This window comes from Patagioenas fasciata, chromosome 2 (assembly GCF_037038585.1).
Source record: "Patagioenas fasciata isolate bPatFas1 chromosome 2, bPatFas1.hap1, whole genome shotgun sequence".
NCBI classification, from domain to species: domain Eukaryota; kingdom Metazoa; phylum Chordata; class Aves; order Columbiformes; family Columbidae; genus Patagioenas; species Patagioenas fasciata.
In genome coordinates this window covers 140,518,012-140,532,091 of record NC_092521.1, presented here as the reverse complement: position 1 = coordinate 140,532,091, position 14,080 = coordinate 140,518,012, and the positions used below count along the sequence as shown (strand labels likewise).

Sequence of the window (14,080 nt, the reverse complement as noted above, 5' to 3'; positions counted from 1 at the left end):
AAAAGTAGATGTGTCATGAGAGTGTCAAAAGACAGGAAGTAGAAGTAGGAAAAAAAGCTGTGAAGACTTTTGAATTACTGCCTCAAAGACATAAAGACATTGTTTCAAAAGTGACTAAAGCTTTCTACGTACTAAATTATTTAATTGCATTATGAAAGAAACCCTCCCTTACTTAATGCTGATCCTAAGACTGATTTTTCTCTCAAATGCTGTTCTATGAAACACGCATTTTTTAAGGTTGTAACACAATACCCATGTTGTTTGTGCTTGTCATGTAGTCAGTCCCATAGCTGCATTTGTGTGGGTTTCAAATCCAAGGAAAATGCTAGCTTCGCATTCAAGCCTACTGGTATTAAATTATTACTTTTATGATTTTTTTTAAAAAAAAAAGGAAAAGAAGGTCTTCTCTGTCTTCTGGTGGACTGCCTTTGTTCTTTGAGCTATATTGAGAAAAAGTTTAAAGGATGCTAGACTTAACTCAGTTTAATGTTTTAATACTTAGAGACTCTTGGAAGTTTGTTATGAGGGTCTTAAAGTATTTGGATCTGAGCATACACATTGCTTGAATTTAGTGTGATGTTAAAATGTTTCATAAGACAGAGCAGAGCTGCTATGATTTTTCAATGTTAATATTTTTTTCTTATCACTTTACTGTGTAGATTCCCTTCATGAGACACAACTCTGCCACAACTCATCCTCGGAGGCAATCGTGGAAGCCTTTTATAATATGATTTTTAGATGTGGATAAAGCTCTCAATAGAGTACCTAAAGTAAAGGAGAACAGCTACCTTGTCTCTACTATAAGCTTATTATGACAAAAAGTTGAGTTTGCTTGTCAGGCTTGGATAGACTGTAATTGATTGGTTTGTTATTTGGACTGACAAGGTAGTTAATTTGCCTGCAATTTTTTGCACTAATCAGGAACATTTCGTATGTGCATTGTTGAAAAATCCTGGATAAATGTCTTGTCGGAATTGTCCTATTAAGTAATGTCTTTTTCCCCTGTGCTTCGTTGGCAAATGATGTTATACAATGCTTGGATTCACTGAAGAGTGACAGAAGCCTGTGGGACTTAAATATTGTGCGTTCCTCTATGGTGATACTGAAAGAAATGAGCAACGGTTTGCAATTCGCCTGCCGCTCTACTTATATGCAGTTTAATAAGAGCATTTCTATGTAGAACACCGTGTTGTACATAGACCTTACTGTAAAAAGGATTGTTTCCTTAAAAAAAAGAAATGTTCACTAATAATGAGACCTGTAAAACACTTGACACTTACTATCCTGAAGGAATAGATTTGCCACGGAAAAATTGATTTCATGCTTATTAGTATGAACTAATTGTTTCTGACTTCAGACATTCAAGTGAAGAGAACTATACCTATATTGCTTTCTGAAATATTTTTAAGAAAAAGAAAAGTTTGAGTATATGCAGACTCTTGTTTTATTTGGCTTACTTCTCTGGCAGTGTTCAGGACAAGCTTATCTCCTCACAATACAAGTATGAAATTGTTATGTATAATAAGTTGGGGAAGGAATGAAGAACTGATCACACAGCATGACAGCTGAGATCTTCATCTTCGTCCACATATATCCCGGTAGATGCAGACATATTATGTTGATCTACAAAATGGTACTGATCCAGTTCTTAAATCTACAGTAGCAGTGTGGTGGCATCTTCATCGTTTTCATCTTGAACTTGCTCGGAAAAATTCTGCTTAAATTCAATCACACTTGTAACTTTATGACATATAATCTTTGGATTTCCTGAGATATGGTGTTTTTTGTCATCTATCAAGGCACATTTTTATTTGAAAATATTTTTTAAACATAAGAAAGAAATTAAATGCTGTAATAAGTAATAGGAGAAATATACGAATTTGTGTATCCTTATCTGCAAGTCATATCTTACCAGGGCATTTCATGTTTGGATATGATATTAAATAAAATTAACCTGATGTCTAACACGTCGTTTTGTTTTAAAAAGGGGATGGGATGATAACAGAGTCAGATTTTTGTCTGAATCATCAGAAATGCTTACCACTCTGTGTTGGCAAGGCACACAAAAACACCTTAAAAATAAAGCAGTGTGCACTAGGAAGTAGATTTTAGTGCAGTATTCTATTCTTTAAGAATCTATTAATCTGTTTTAGGAAGAAAGGACAAAATTTGGTGACCACTTGTCCAGAATTCTGGAAGTAAAAAGTTATATCCAAATGCTGTGCTAAAAAAGGTGTTTGCCCATATGTCATGCTGACTTTAGGGAGTGGGGGCAGAAAAAGTAAGTAATGTTTGCTGTGATTTATGATCAGTAGCACAGTCTAGGTATTGTGAGTAGAAGAGAATGGTAAATGTAGCGTATCTTGGCTTTATTAAGACTTCAAAAATACTTTTGTGTGTGGCATTCTGCTAAAGAAGCTAGAGAAATAGTCTGTTAATTAAGCTGCAATAAAATACGTAGCTGATTAGAAAAATACACTAATTACTATGGACGCACTGTCGAACTGGAATGGTATTCCGCTCATTGAGTTCCACTCAGAACTCTCCTGGATTCAGTATTATATTTTTGTTATTTTTTGCCTTAGTGTATTAGGTGCTGGAATAAAGTGTTTGATTACATTTGTAGGTGATACCAGAATGATGTGATGCACTACAGTGTTAGAATTAAAAATGACATTTTAGGAAAGCGTCCAGAAAGAGCATGCAGTACAGTAAAGGGAAAGGCAAATCACTGTTTACTGCATGATTAAGAGGCAAAGAGTAACTAGTTAGGAGATACATCTTCAAAAAAGAAGGTATGTGGGACTCTGAATCACGAACCGATCATGAATCAAACTGATCATACCTGTGCAAAGAGAGGTGTGAGGTGTTACATTTAGCACATGAAAGTACTCCTCCTGAATATTCAGAAGACTACTGTCTCACCCCCGGAAAAGCCACAGCATATGCTGTCCACTTTGGCAAGAAATACATAGAGAAAGTCCAAAGGTAACTGAATTACATGTTAAGAAGACTACAGGAGACATAAATGACTAGAAAAGCTTGAAGTGGTTGGCTTTCTTTAATTTAGAGAAGACTGGGAATCTGTCTTCAAACAGCCTAAATTAATACAAATATGAGAGAAGCTACTGCAAAGAATGGAAAAAAGGAGTTCTTCAAATCTGCTCAGACCAAAAATAAGTTAAATTATAGCAATAGAATTTTTTTTTTTCTAACAATGAGAATAATTGCACTACAGAAATTTGTTAGGGAACTTGAGCAATCTCTGCTGTTGGAGGATTTTAAGGACAGATTAATGTGTGTTAAAAACTGTTTGAGTTTTGATACTCCCATGAGCATGCTTAATATTCCAAGGTGGTTTCCTGCTGTGTTTCCTATGGTTGTTCCCCAGTACAACTTCTTTGTAGGATTTTGTTCCTTCTTTGACACTTTCTTTTTACATTAGGTTTTAGGTTAGTTTTGAATATCTCTCTCTCATGCCTCTTTTTCTGGAAAGCCAGATGTTAACACTTGATATTTCACCTTTTGAAAGAAGTTTTATGGCAATATTCAAAACTATAATGGACTTCTCTAGTAGTTCACAAACAGTACACCACTCAGTACAGTTACTAGGCTGAATACCTGAGAACGGCACTGTAGATGCAGCCATGTATTACGACTAGAATGTACTTCAGAAAAACTAGCGCAGTGTTTGCTAATACATTTCTTAAATTTTATACTCTTCAGTTTGTCAGGGGCGTTATCCTTGTTCTTTCAGAATTTTCTGGTTTTACCCAGAAAGAAAATATTTTGGACATTTTTGAGGGCTCTAATTTATGTAGCAGTATCTTAATACATGTCTTGGAGGCATTGTCTTCGCAGAAGTACTTAATTTAAACTTAAAAATACTGTAAATATAAGTTCTATACTGTAACTGTATAATAACAAAAGCAAACACACTTGATATACTGTTTACATGTTGATGTAAACACTCCCCTTGTATATGTGGGCCCTTAATTTTGCAAGATAATTTATCAAAGTTGTGTGTTTTATAGTTTTTAATTACTATGAGAGAGAGAGAAGTGAGCGTTTCTTGCTGAAAGGAAGCTTTTCACTTGCAGGTATAGTAAATAAAGTTTCTTTATAGTGTTGCTATAATTCATTGTGTACACGCAAATTGTGTACATTTCATGAAACAGATGACTTGTTGACCATTCAGAAAAAAATTGGATTACACAGAAATGTCACATAACAATAGCCAGTTTAGATTCTTCCTTGGCCATAAATAATCAGTGTTAGGTTTTTGGTTTTGGAGGATTATTTGTTTGTTTTAATAGTAAAAAGCATGAATTAAGTAGGAGGGGTGGCAGTTTGGGGTTTAGCATAATAAATTTAGCTACACAAATGTCTGCTAGATTAATGTTTATTTTCTTTTGCTCATTTGTGATACAACTGACAATATTTCTCAGTTCTGTTAAAATGAAGTATTTGATGTTTAGTTTATGTCATGATAAACATCTGTGGAGGTGGGGAGTAGAAGCTAGATAAAATGTTTTTTCTTTTAAATTTGCAAGTAGAATGTTTTCTTTTTTTACTTAAAAGCAGAACTGCTTAGAGGTCAAAGCCATAGAAATTCACACTGTTATGTGTTGTAACTAGTGCTAAATACAGGATTTATTTAAAAGTTAGTTGATGTAGCAGATGCTGAAAAGTGTAGCACAGATCTTCTGAGTGAATGAAGGCTTTTCCACCAGACTATTTTACACTAAAGAGAAAAAACAATGATTTTATTATTGTCCTTGAGTTTGGACAGAACTTTGAGTAAGTTAGAGCTTATACAGTTTCCCACATCCAGAACTGTGTAGGTAATTAATCGTGAAACTACTATTAGCTGAAGATCAGTAAAGTCATCCTGCTCTGTCAGGCCATATGTCCATCTTGCCCATACACTGTCTTCATCAGTAGTAGGCAGATATGAAAACCAGAATGTAATCTTGCGTCTGGTATATTCTCTCACCTTTCAGCAATATCCATGCCACTCTCTTTCAGGTATAACAGAATGAAGTAATATCTACTGTCTCATATAACATTATAAACTATGGAAGTCAAGGACTTCCTTTTTGTATGATTGCAGTGTTCAAAATAGAAATTTGAGTGTGACTTTTAATTACTTGTACAACACCATAAGCATTATCCTTCCCAGAAAGAGTATTTCATTTACTTAAATGAAAATTATGAAAATATTATAATTGAGAAAGAAGTAGGTTGGAAAAAAGCCTGTAGAGGATGTCTGTTCCAGCTCCCACTCAAAGCAGGACTGACTGCAAAGTTAGATCTAACTTTGAAATTACATCAAGTTCCATAGCATTACATACAGTTGAATTTTGAGCATCTTTGGAGATAGCCTTTCAGGATAACCAATGCCTGTGTTTGAAGAGGCTATATAATTAGGCTATATCCTGGTTTATATTCAGTATTGCATGCAAGTGCAGTCATGGAAGGATTTTAGTGCTGGAATCTGTCACACTCCTGGTGCTCAAGTCCCATAAAGCTTGGCTGGCCTATGTGAGAAGACTATTAAATTATCCTCGTGCTCAAGGTTTCTTAAAACTGTTCTCAAAACAGAAACAGCAAGGTGACTTGGCCATTTTGAGTTGTTAGGCTACTTGTAGGCAAGGAAAAATGTGTAAAAATCAGGAAGAGGAAAACCAGCTTTTTCCATTTTATACTTTAGTATGTTTTTCTCTTTTGGCAATATTCTGCCTAAAACCAAAAGAGCAGCTAAGGATCTAGACCTTCCGTTTTAAATTAGAGTCCAAATGCAGCACTGCATCACTTGTGGTTTATGCTTAGCCTATGACATGTCACAGCAAAATAAAAGCAATTTCTATTGAAATCTGTGGGGCTGAATTGAAGAGTTTTGGTGTAGAATGGCAGGGTAGTATACAAAGTATAGTTTCACTTCACTTTGTTTCAAGAGTTGTCAGAAGAAAAAGCTAAAAAGAAGAATGTTTTCCACATATTCCATAAAGAAATAGCACTATTGTTTCGGGCTCCTCCCTCAGTAAGTGTAATAAATGTACTGTTTGGACAGCATTAATAACAGTGCACTAAATATAAGATTATTCAGTTATGTCACCATTAGATCTTTAATTGTATTCTTTACATAAAGTTACAGGAATGTGTACATTACATGTAAGAGCTGCTGATAGAACCCCTGCCATAGTATTCATTCCTGTCACCCAGAACTTATCGGTTCTGTGGTCTGGTTGCAATTAAGGTGTGACAGGAGCACTCCTCACCTGCCCCAGTCCAGTCACTCACCTTGGTTCTGGAGTTTGAATTCACTTGAGCTACATCAGCTTATTCTGTTTTTTTTGTGCCGTTTGATCTATCATACAGACACTAAAAAGAATCAAAATTATGACAGTGCCTTCAGCTGTCATAGCTGGGTTTTAAGTTCTTTGTCCGAACCCCAAAATGTGCTGGAATTTAAAATGAACCCCCATGCAATGTCTCCAGCTGTTCTCAGTTTCAGAGGGGCCCAGCACTTGAGATTGAGGGGTTAAAGGGAGAGAGACCAGTGCCCAAGAATAAGCATCTGTTCCTCAGCTGTTACGAGCCTTTACTCAGAAATGAGGTCCAGAACAAGCCAAGGAAAGGTACATTTAAATGGTTAAATCCTCACAGGTGCTGGAATAGCCATCATGTTGTATCCCTCCAGGTAATGGGTGCAAATGCACACCTATTCAGTTCTCTGAGAGTTTAAAAATTCTGGATTGATTACTTCTTATTTTGTTCTAGTTAGTTCTAAGTTTGCTAGAGTAAGTCTTATATGACAAATTCTCTAATTTTAATGGTGATGATGGTTTCTCAATAGTGTATCAAAGTTTTATGTATTTTTCCCATTATAGTAAATCTTTCTAAGCTGTTGCGATGAATGGGGAGTAGCACGTATATTTTGCGATTTTGTTCAGCATGGCACCTTTTGACATGACACTGCAGACGATGGGCAATGGTGTGTACATAAGAGAGATTTTCTGTAGTCTCTGAAGCATATTTGGAAAGTTGTATTTAAAGATTAGCTTATTAATGTTGTGTTTCAGGGACATGTAGGTAATTACTTTTACAGCTAGAGATGGGTGATGCTGTCTTGTGAATGCAAAATAGGTTTCTTCACTCTGGCTGAATCAGCTCTTTGTGGTTTTCGATGGTATTAACCAGTGACTTACAAATGTGCCAGCAATGGGCAGGTTTTGCATTCACTGCTCCTCTGTAAAAGCACAAGTCCTTTTCCCCTGTGCTTGCAGAAAGACTTCTGCAGGCCAACTGATAAGACTCCCTCCTATGCAGGTAGATGCAATGTAATGAAATTGGATGTGTGTGCTGGGCTTTGTAAATAAAATGAGATTGACCCTAGCCATTATCTCATTTATCTCATTTACATTGTAAAATCAGTATCTACACTATTGATTAGAGCATAATTAGTTAATTATGAACAGGAAAATGCAGAGTTATGTAGGGCTTGAGCACAGCCAGCTGTACTGCTAAAAAACTAATAAAAACAATCCAAGGGCATGAGCAGATGGAGATCACTTTATTAAAGAACAAATCAGACGTATTTTAGATATGAAAATGCTTAATCAAGCTTTCTTGCTGTGAAGAGGTAGCTGACCTACATTTTATACTTTTTATAAGTAAAAAAGTTTTCTTATTTTTTAATTCGTTAACCTCACTCCTTCAGAATTCACCTTTCTTCTTCACACCCCATTCTCTCAGTATATAGTGGACATATATCTATCCTCATTAATTGCTGGAATGAGGACTACAGTGATTTCTAATTTTGATGCATAAAGTAATTTCAGGCTTGTTAAAACATTGATAGTAAGCAATTACCTGTCAGTTAGAGGTAATTTAGGAGGTTAGGTTAGCTTGTCTTTGTGTGGAGCTCTGGTTTTATTTTCACAAAGTTTTCAGTACAACTGCTAGCCAGACCACTGAAGATGGCTATGCACTTAATTACATTTGTAAATCACGTGCTTAACCACAAAAAAGTTATCCACAAATAATAGCAAGATAAAGTATTTGCTGGATTGGAGACTGTTTTGAAGATGTGACCTTGAATTCACAAGGGTAAAAAATTTAACTGAACCTGTAAAATGGACGAAGTGATTTCTTTTCCTTTCTCCACCCAGCCCAATAGTTTAACTTGTGTTATTAAGCCATCTTCAGGTTGGAAGTGGATGATATTTGTAAATGAAAGCACCGTGCGACTCCTTTGCTCTCTAAATGTCTGTATTGTGATTGATCTGTGAGTGCATTTACTGAAAGGCTGTGAGACTGTCAGCATGACACCTTTTGTGACCCAACAATTTCACTCTTTAATGAAGTTGAAAGTACTGCTTATTTTGTGTCGCTTTCTTATTTTCTCATTCTGACAGTGTATTTTCTATGTAGCTAAACAAAACAACACAAGTAATAGTATACACTTGAGGGCTTAATCTCACTTTACTAGTGCAATTTTAACCTAGGTGTAAGGTTTTCTATCAGAATTAGGAATGAAGAATGCCAGTGTGATGTGTGCAAGCTTCACATTTGGTCCCAGTTTAGTCTCAGCAGACAAGAGAGCTGCTGGACAGCTGGGGCATCATCTGTAACCATGGTACAGTGTGTATTCACCCATTTTCCCCACATCATGCTCTGAGAACTTCAGAATCAGTGGATTTGTGTGCCACAATACAGAAATTGTATTCCAATAAAAAGCAGTATGATGTGTTTAAAAATAGCTTTTATCACCATGCAGCTTTTTATGTTTTGATACATGAAAATAAGCTTTTGTTATTTGCATTTTCTCAGCTGTGCAGATGCAGATAGAAGCCATTAGTATCTGAAAATGTTCATACAGATATTTTTAACTCATTCTAGGAAAATGCAATATTTCTTCTGTCAAACTAGACAACTTTGAAGTGATAAAAGTTAATGACAATAAATATTAAAGACATTCAGCTTTAGAAAGGTGCCTTCAGAACTGTATTTGATTTCATAATGCTCTGGTTATTTCAACCCAGCCTTGCAAACTCCCTCAGTTTACTTCTGAAACGTGGTCGAAGGTGCAGTCAGGAAGTACCACATTCTAGATACAAAATGGAAAAGATATAAGGAGAGATGGTAAAGTGCAATTTTAAAGAAGAAACATTTTCTTTTGAAGATATGAACACTTGTGTTTATAGACAATCACTTCAGAAAAAAAAATGAAGTACTGTTTGAAGTCAGATGTAGATTTTAGGATTAAGCACTAAAAATACACAAAGTGAGTCAGAATTAGTGTGATGCTTTATTTTGTGTTAGAGGGTCCCAAACAGTTTACAAGAAGGGAGTTCTGATAAGGACTGCTCAAATGCAAGCATTTACATAAGTAAGGTTCTAGATACATATATAGGTTAGTAAAAATATATTCATTTACAGACGAGAACACTGAGGCTCAAAAGAGGCTTAATCTTTTGCTGAAGGTCAAATAGGCTGTTGGGATATACTAGTGTAACCTATCTCATCTCCTGCTCTCAACCTTTTTATTCTTTTAATACACCTTTCACAAGAAATAAAAACACATATTTTCCTGATTGTAAGTAATATATTTCTTACGTCTTTAAAAGCTGAGAATGGCTTCCTTTTTTTTTAAGCGTTTTCTTTGTCCTGGAATTAGATTGAGTTATTACTAAACAATCCTAGGGATCTAGATTGTAATCTGGTAGGTCCTACTTTATAAAAATACAAAAAACATGTCATTCCAATGTTGCATACTGATTATTGCTTTTAATAGCTACTTAGTGGAAAACAGTACCCGCAACACCTTTAGCAATGATTGTGTCTTACATATAACTGCTAAAAACAGGTGGCTTCCCTGGCAAGCACAGCCCATAGAACAAGGACAGAAGTATTGATTTAGGTTAAACGATCATAATCAGAAAACAGTTACTTGTTTTTATTTGGAGACTTGTCCTTGGAGAAACGTCACATGAACATTTTCTTCCGTTAATACAGCAGTGTGTTCTGTTATTTAAATCCTCCTGTGATGCACCGTGTGTTCTGTTGATAAATTATATCCCTCTGATCTGATGATGCCTGTGCCATGCTGCTACTGCAAATTTTTTCTGATATTTTTGTGTTTGCATGTTTTGTAGAGGAGAAAATGAGTGGCCAGGGAAGCAAAGAAAGTAAGTGTAGGGAACTTCTTAGAAAATCTGTGTTTTAATCAGTCTGTTTCCTATTTTTGGATCATTTATAATTTTATATCACTTCAATTCAGAGTTTAATGGCATTTAATTAAGAGAATATTGCAAAGTAAATTTGAAAAAAAGCTTTCTTTTTTCATACAAAAGAATGGAGGAGATATGCAAATAAAGGAAAGTTCATCAGGATATAAGAAAATCTCTTATTTACTTATAGAAATAGCTTTCTCATCCTCAGCATATTGTTGTACTGATTTAAAAATCCTTTCATGAAGCACTTGTTATACTGTAGCATTTATTCAATGCTGGTAAACTGAGAATAGGTGAACATTAGCTATACTGTTAGTATATGTTTTGAGCTTTTTATGTTGACCATACATAGTACAAAATACGAAGGAAAGGTTTATTTAAAAAAATAACATAAAATTGTTTTTTTACATAGGGCACTTTTAAACCTGAAAGATCACAGTGAAATTAGCACCCCTTTCCAGAAAATTCAAAGCAAATAAGAAAATATTTTGTGCATTTATTTTTCAACTACACTGTTCTAGTGTAAAAAATATAATTCGTAGTTGTAAATTAAACTGGAATTGTTGGATATGTGAGGGAACATTTCAGGGTTTGCCTTGAAAAATGAGATGTGTAAAATGGTGTCTTAAAACTATGAACAATCAATATAGTCACTGGCTAAAGCCCCCCCAAAAATCTGAAAATGACCTTGAATGACATTGAAATATCTAAAAAACTGAGCTGGTTTGGTTTACATTTTTTTTTCTTTAATTTGCAAGTCTCTTAAATAATGTCTCACATATATGACTATGGCAAAGTTGATATATGAATGTCTACATCAGATATTCCAAATTTGGCAGAACCTACTTGAAGTGTTTGTGTTTGAAAATACCACTTACAGAAAATGGATTTTCTGTGTCGTGACAGTGGATCAGGAAAACTTGTGCTGAGCATGTCAGTGAAGCTCTATCTAAAATATTATAGAAATGCAATCAATATGTAAATAGATATTTTGATTTTTTACTGTTGCAGGTGTGACGAATGCAGACTTTGCTACCATTTTGGCTGCCTCGACCCTCCCTTGAAAAAGTCTCCTAAGCAGACTGGCTATGGATGGATTTGTCAGGAATGTGACTCTACATCCTCCAAAGTAAGTTAACTCATCCTGTGAAATAGCTGAAGTATTCTGGTTTTAGCAGTCTTATTTAGCATCTGAAATTGTTGTTGAAATGCTATACATAGTTCTGCTCTGAAAAAAAGTAGAAGGTCATAAAATAATTATTTCAGATTCTCTGTAAAACAGGTTAAAAAAAGAATGTATGCAAAATGGAAATAATAAAGAGAATTTTATTATCCCAGTTAAATTATTTCTTTTCACATTATGTTCTCTCTGACAAAGGAGTGTGGATACTGTATCAGGGTTGGTAACTTTATTGACAAGTGATAATATGTCAGGAGTAGGAAAGAATACAAACCTCAAAGAACAGTGATAAAAAAATACGTTTTTTTTTTAAAGAAATGAAGACAATTTGAATTACTAAACCTGTTTTTTTAACTGGAAAATCATATGAAGGTTGTTAATACTGTATATTGATTGGTATGCCTTGATCAAATACAACATTATAAAACTAGAACAAATTTTCTGACATGAGTTAACTTTCTTTAATAATATTGACAGCAGTAGTGTGCTTCTGTAGTACCAACTTTTCAAAAATAAAGATTTTGATTTTTTGCACAGAAGCTTCTTTAGTACTGGCATTCTTTTCTATCATCACCATGACCTCTGAAGAGACACTTCCCAAATGATTTTCAAAATTGGATTTATAAATGCACCTGATACCTCAGTGTTAAAATAATAAGAGTATTCTATAAGTCTTTGATATTTTACAGGCTACTCCACCACTTTCTATTCCGCAGAATTTTTGAACTAGTACGGCAGTGATTCAGTATTTGGATACATGGGGACACAGCTTTGCAGGGATGCTGTCTCAGGTTGCGTGTTGGCATATTGGACACTTAAACTCTTTCATCATGTTTTGGCTTGCTAGTGTCCATTTCCAACTGGAAAAACATGATACTCAGTTTCATGTTGTGGGGTTAATCAAATTGTTTTTCTGTAAGGACATATGAAGACAGACATCGGAAATTAGCTGTCCACTACGGTTTGGACATCAAGCAATCTTTCTTGAATACCGCTTATGTGCAATGGACGTTCCAAGAGTGAATTAAAATTGTTATTGAATTTCTGTCACCTGCTTAAACTAAAAGGGGTTCTTGATAACGTTAGTTAAAATCTTCCATCTCCTGTATTCTTGGCTGCTTCTGAGTAAACAAACAGAACAGGGTTTATAATTTCTAAATATGTTTTCTGGGAGATTAACTCACTGTGTACCAGATAAAATTTTTAAAATACTTTATTCTGTATATTAAGTATGATTGGCTTCACTTAGTGCAAGGTGTGTATTGGTTCTGAGGTGCATGTTGAAAAATACGATGTTCTGAAGAGTAAACAAAATTTATTGTTAGAGTGACGGTATATTTTGTGTTATCTTAGTGATTATTATAAATTTTGAACATGTTTGTTATTTTATCTCATTTTCCTTCATGAAGATTTTTAATGAGTAAATTTAAATAAAGTCTTTTGCACTTTCAAAAACAGGCAATTTGAATTGTATTTGAGTGAATATGTAATGAATATGAATGATACTGAAAAATTGTCTTATGGGGACTCCTTGTGGTTCTGTTTAGTCACTTTCCCAAAGCTTTTCCACAGAGCTATGCAGAGAAATTTCTCTCAAAAAGCTCTGTTGCTCTCTATGTTTTAAAAAGTCTCTTTTTGGTAGCTTTATTTTATTCTATACTGTGTAACAAATTCCAACAATATGGTGTTGAGTTAAACTCCTTGCAACCTCAAAGTAAATGTATTTTTAGAAGGATTAGGACTTCGTTTTCTACTTGGTTGTTTTCAGATTGAATGTAGTGTATGGAATGTGTATTATATATCCACGATTTTGCACAGCATGTCACAGCCAGGAGGAGCTGATACGATAAAGGTGTTTTCTACCCCTCACTAGAGGGGATAGTCTCTCAAATGTGTACTTAGAGCTCGGAAGAGGAAGACCCTAGAGAAGGTTGTGTTGTTTGCTGCACTCTGCCTGACCTGTGGATGAATCGCAAGCCTGAGCTACCAGCAATTTCAACCTCTCAGTCTAAATCCAATTTTTGATGTGTCATGGTGACGTTTATTGTATGTATTATAGCAGTAAAGTGGGATTGAATGGCCACCTTTGGCCAAGGAGACTATTGTTTAGTTTCCATTCCTCCAATTTATCTATTTTGATCCAATTTAAATCACTCTTGCAGTATACATTTTAAAATTCCCCAACAGTAGCTTCTATAGCAGTATTGGGCCTTGAAAACAATTGGTAGGTAAATTACACCTGAGGAGAGAGATGATAGCACGTAGGATATAATGGTTCAGTTCGTTTTTAATTCTAATTATAAATTTCAATTTTAGATGTTCAGGAAAAGTTGCGTACTGCTGACAATGAATAATATGATTTTATTTTCAGATTTTGCTAAGCACTTGCAGATGTCAGCAGTACAAGGGATGTAATTTAGCAGTAATGAACATATGCTTTAAGTTGCTATCTATCACAAATGTTGGACGTTACTTCCATTTTGCTCATACTAGTCACAGGACTCTCCAGCAATTGTGTCAGTTTTTCCACCAGCGTAACATATTCCCATATTACCCTGCCTGTCAAATAATAGACAGACAGTGACTTTGCTGTAGGGCATGAGGGCAACAGCTTCTCTGCTGGTAATACTCGCTGTCACTTTTATGGAATGGGTGATGCTCA

The 14,080-nt window shown here is 34.9% G+C and overlaps 1 protein-coding gene across 1 annotated transcript in view; it reads left to right on the top strand.

Annotated features, from left to right (window-relative positions):
- The window catches only part of PHF14 (PHD finger protein 14), a 162,537-nt gene that overhangs the window by 99,140 nt on the left and 49,317 nt on the right, over nt 1–14,080 (top strand). Inside the window, 1 exon segment of the mRNA XM_065830884.2 lies at nt 11,250–11,367. Within this exon segment, the coding sequence (XP_065686956.2) occupies nt 11,250–11,367 (118 nt within the window).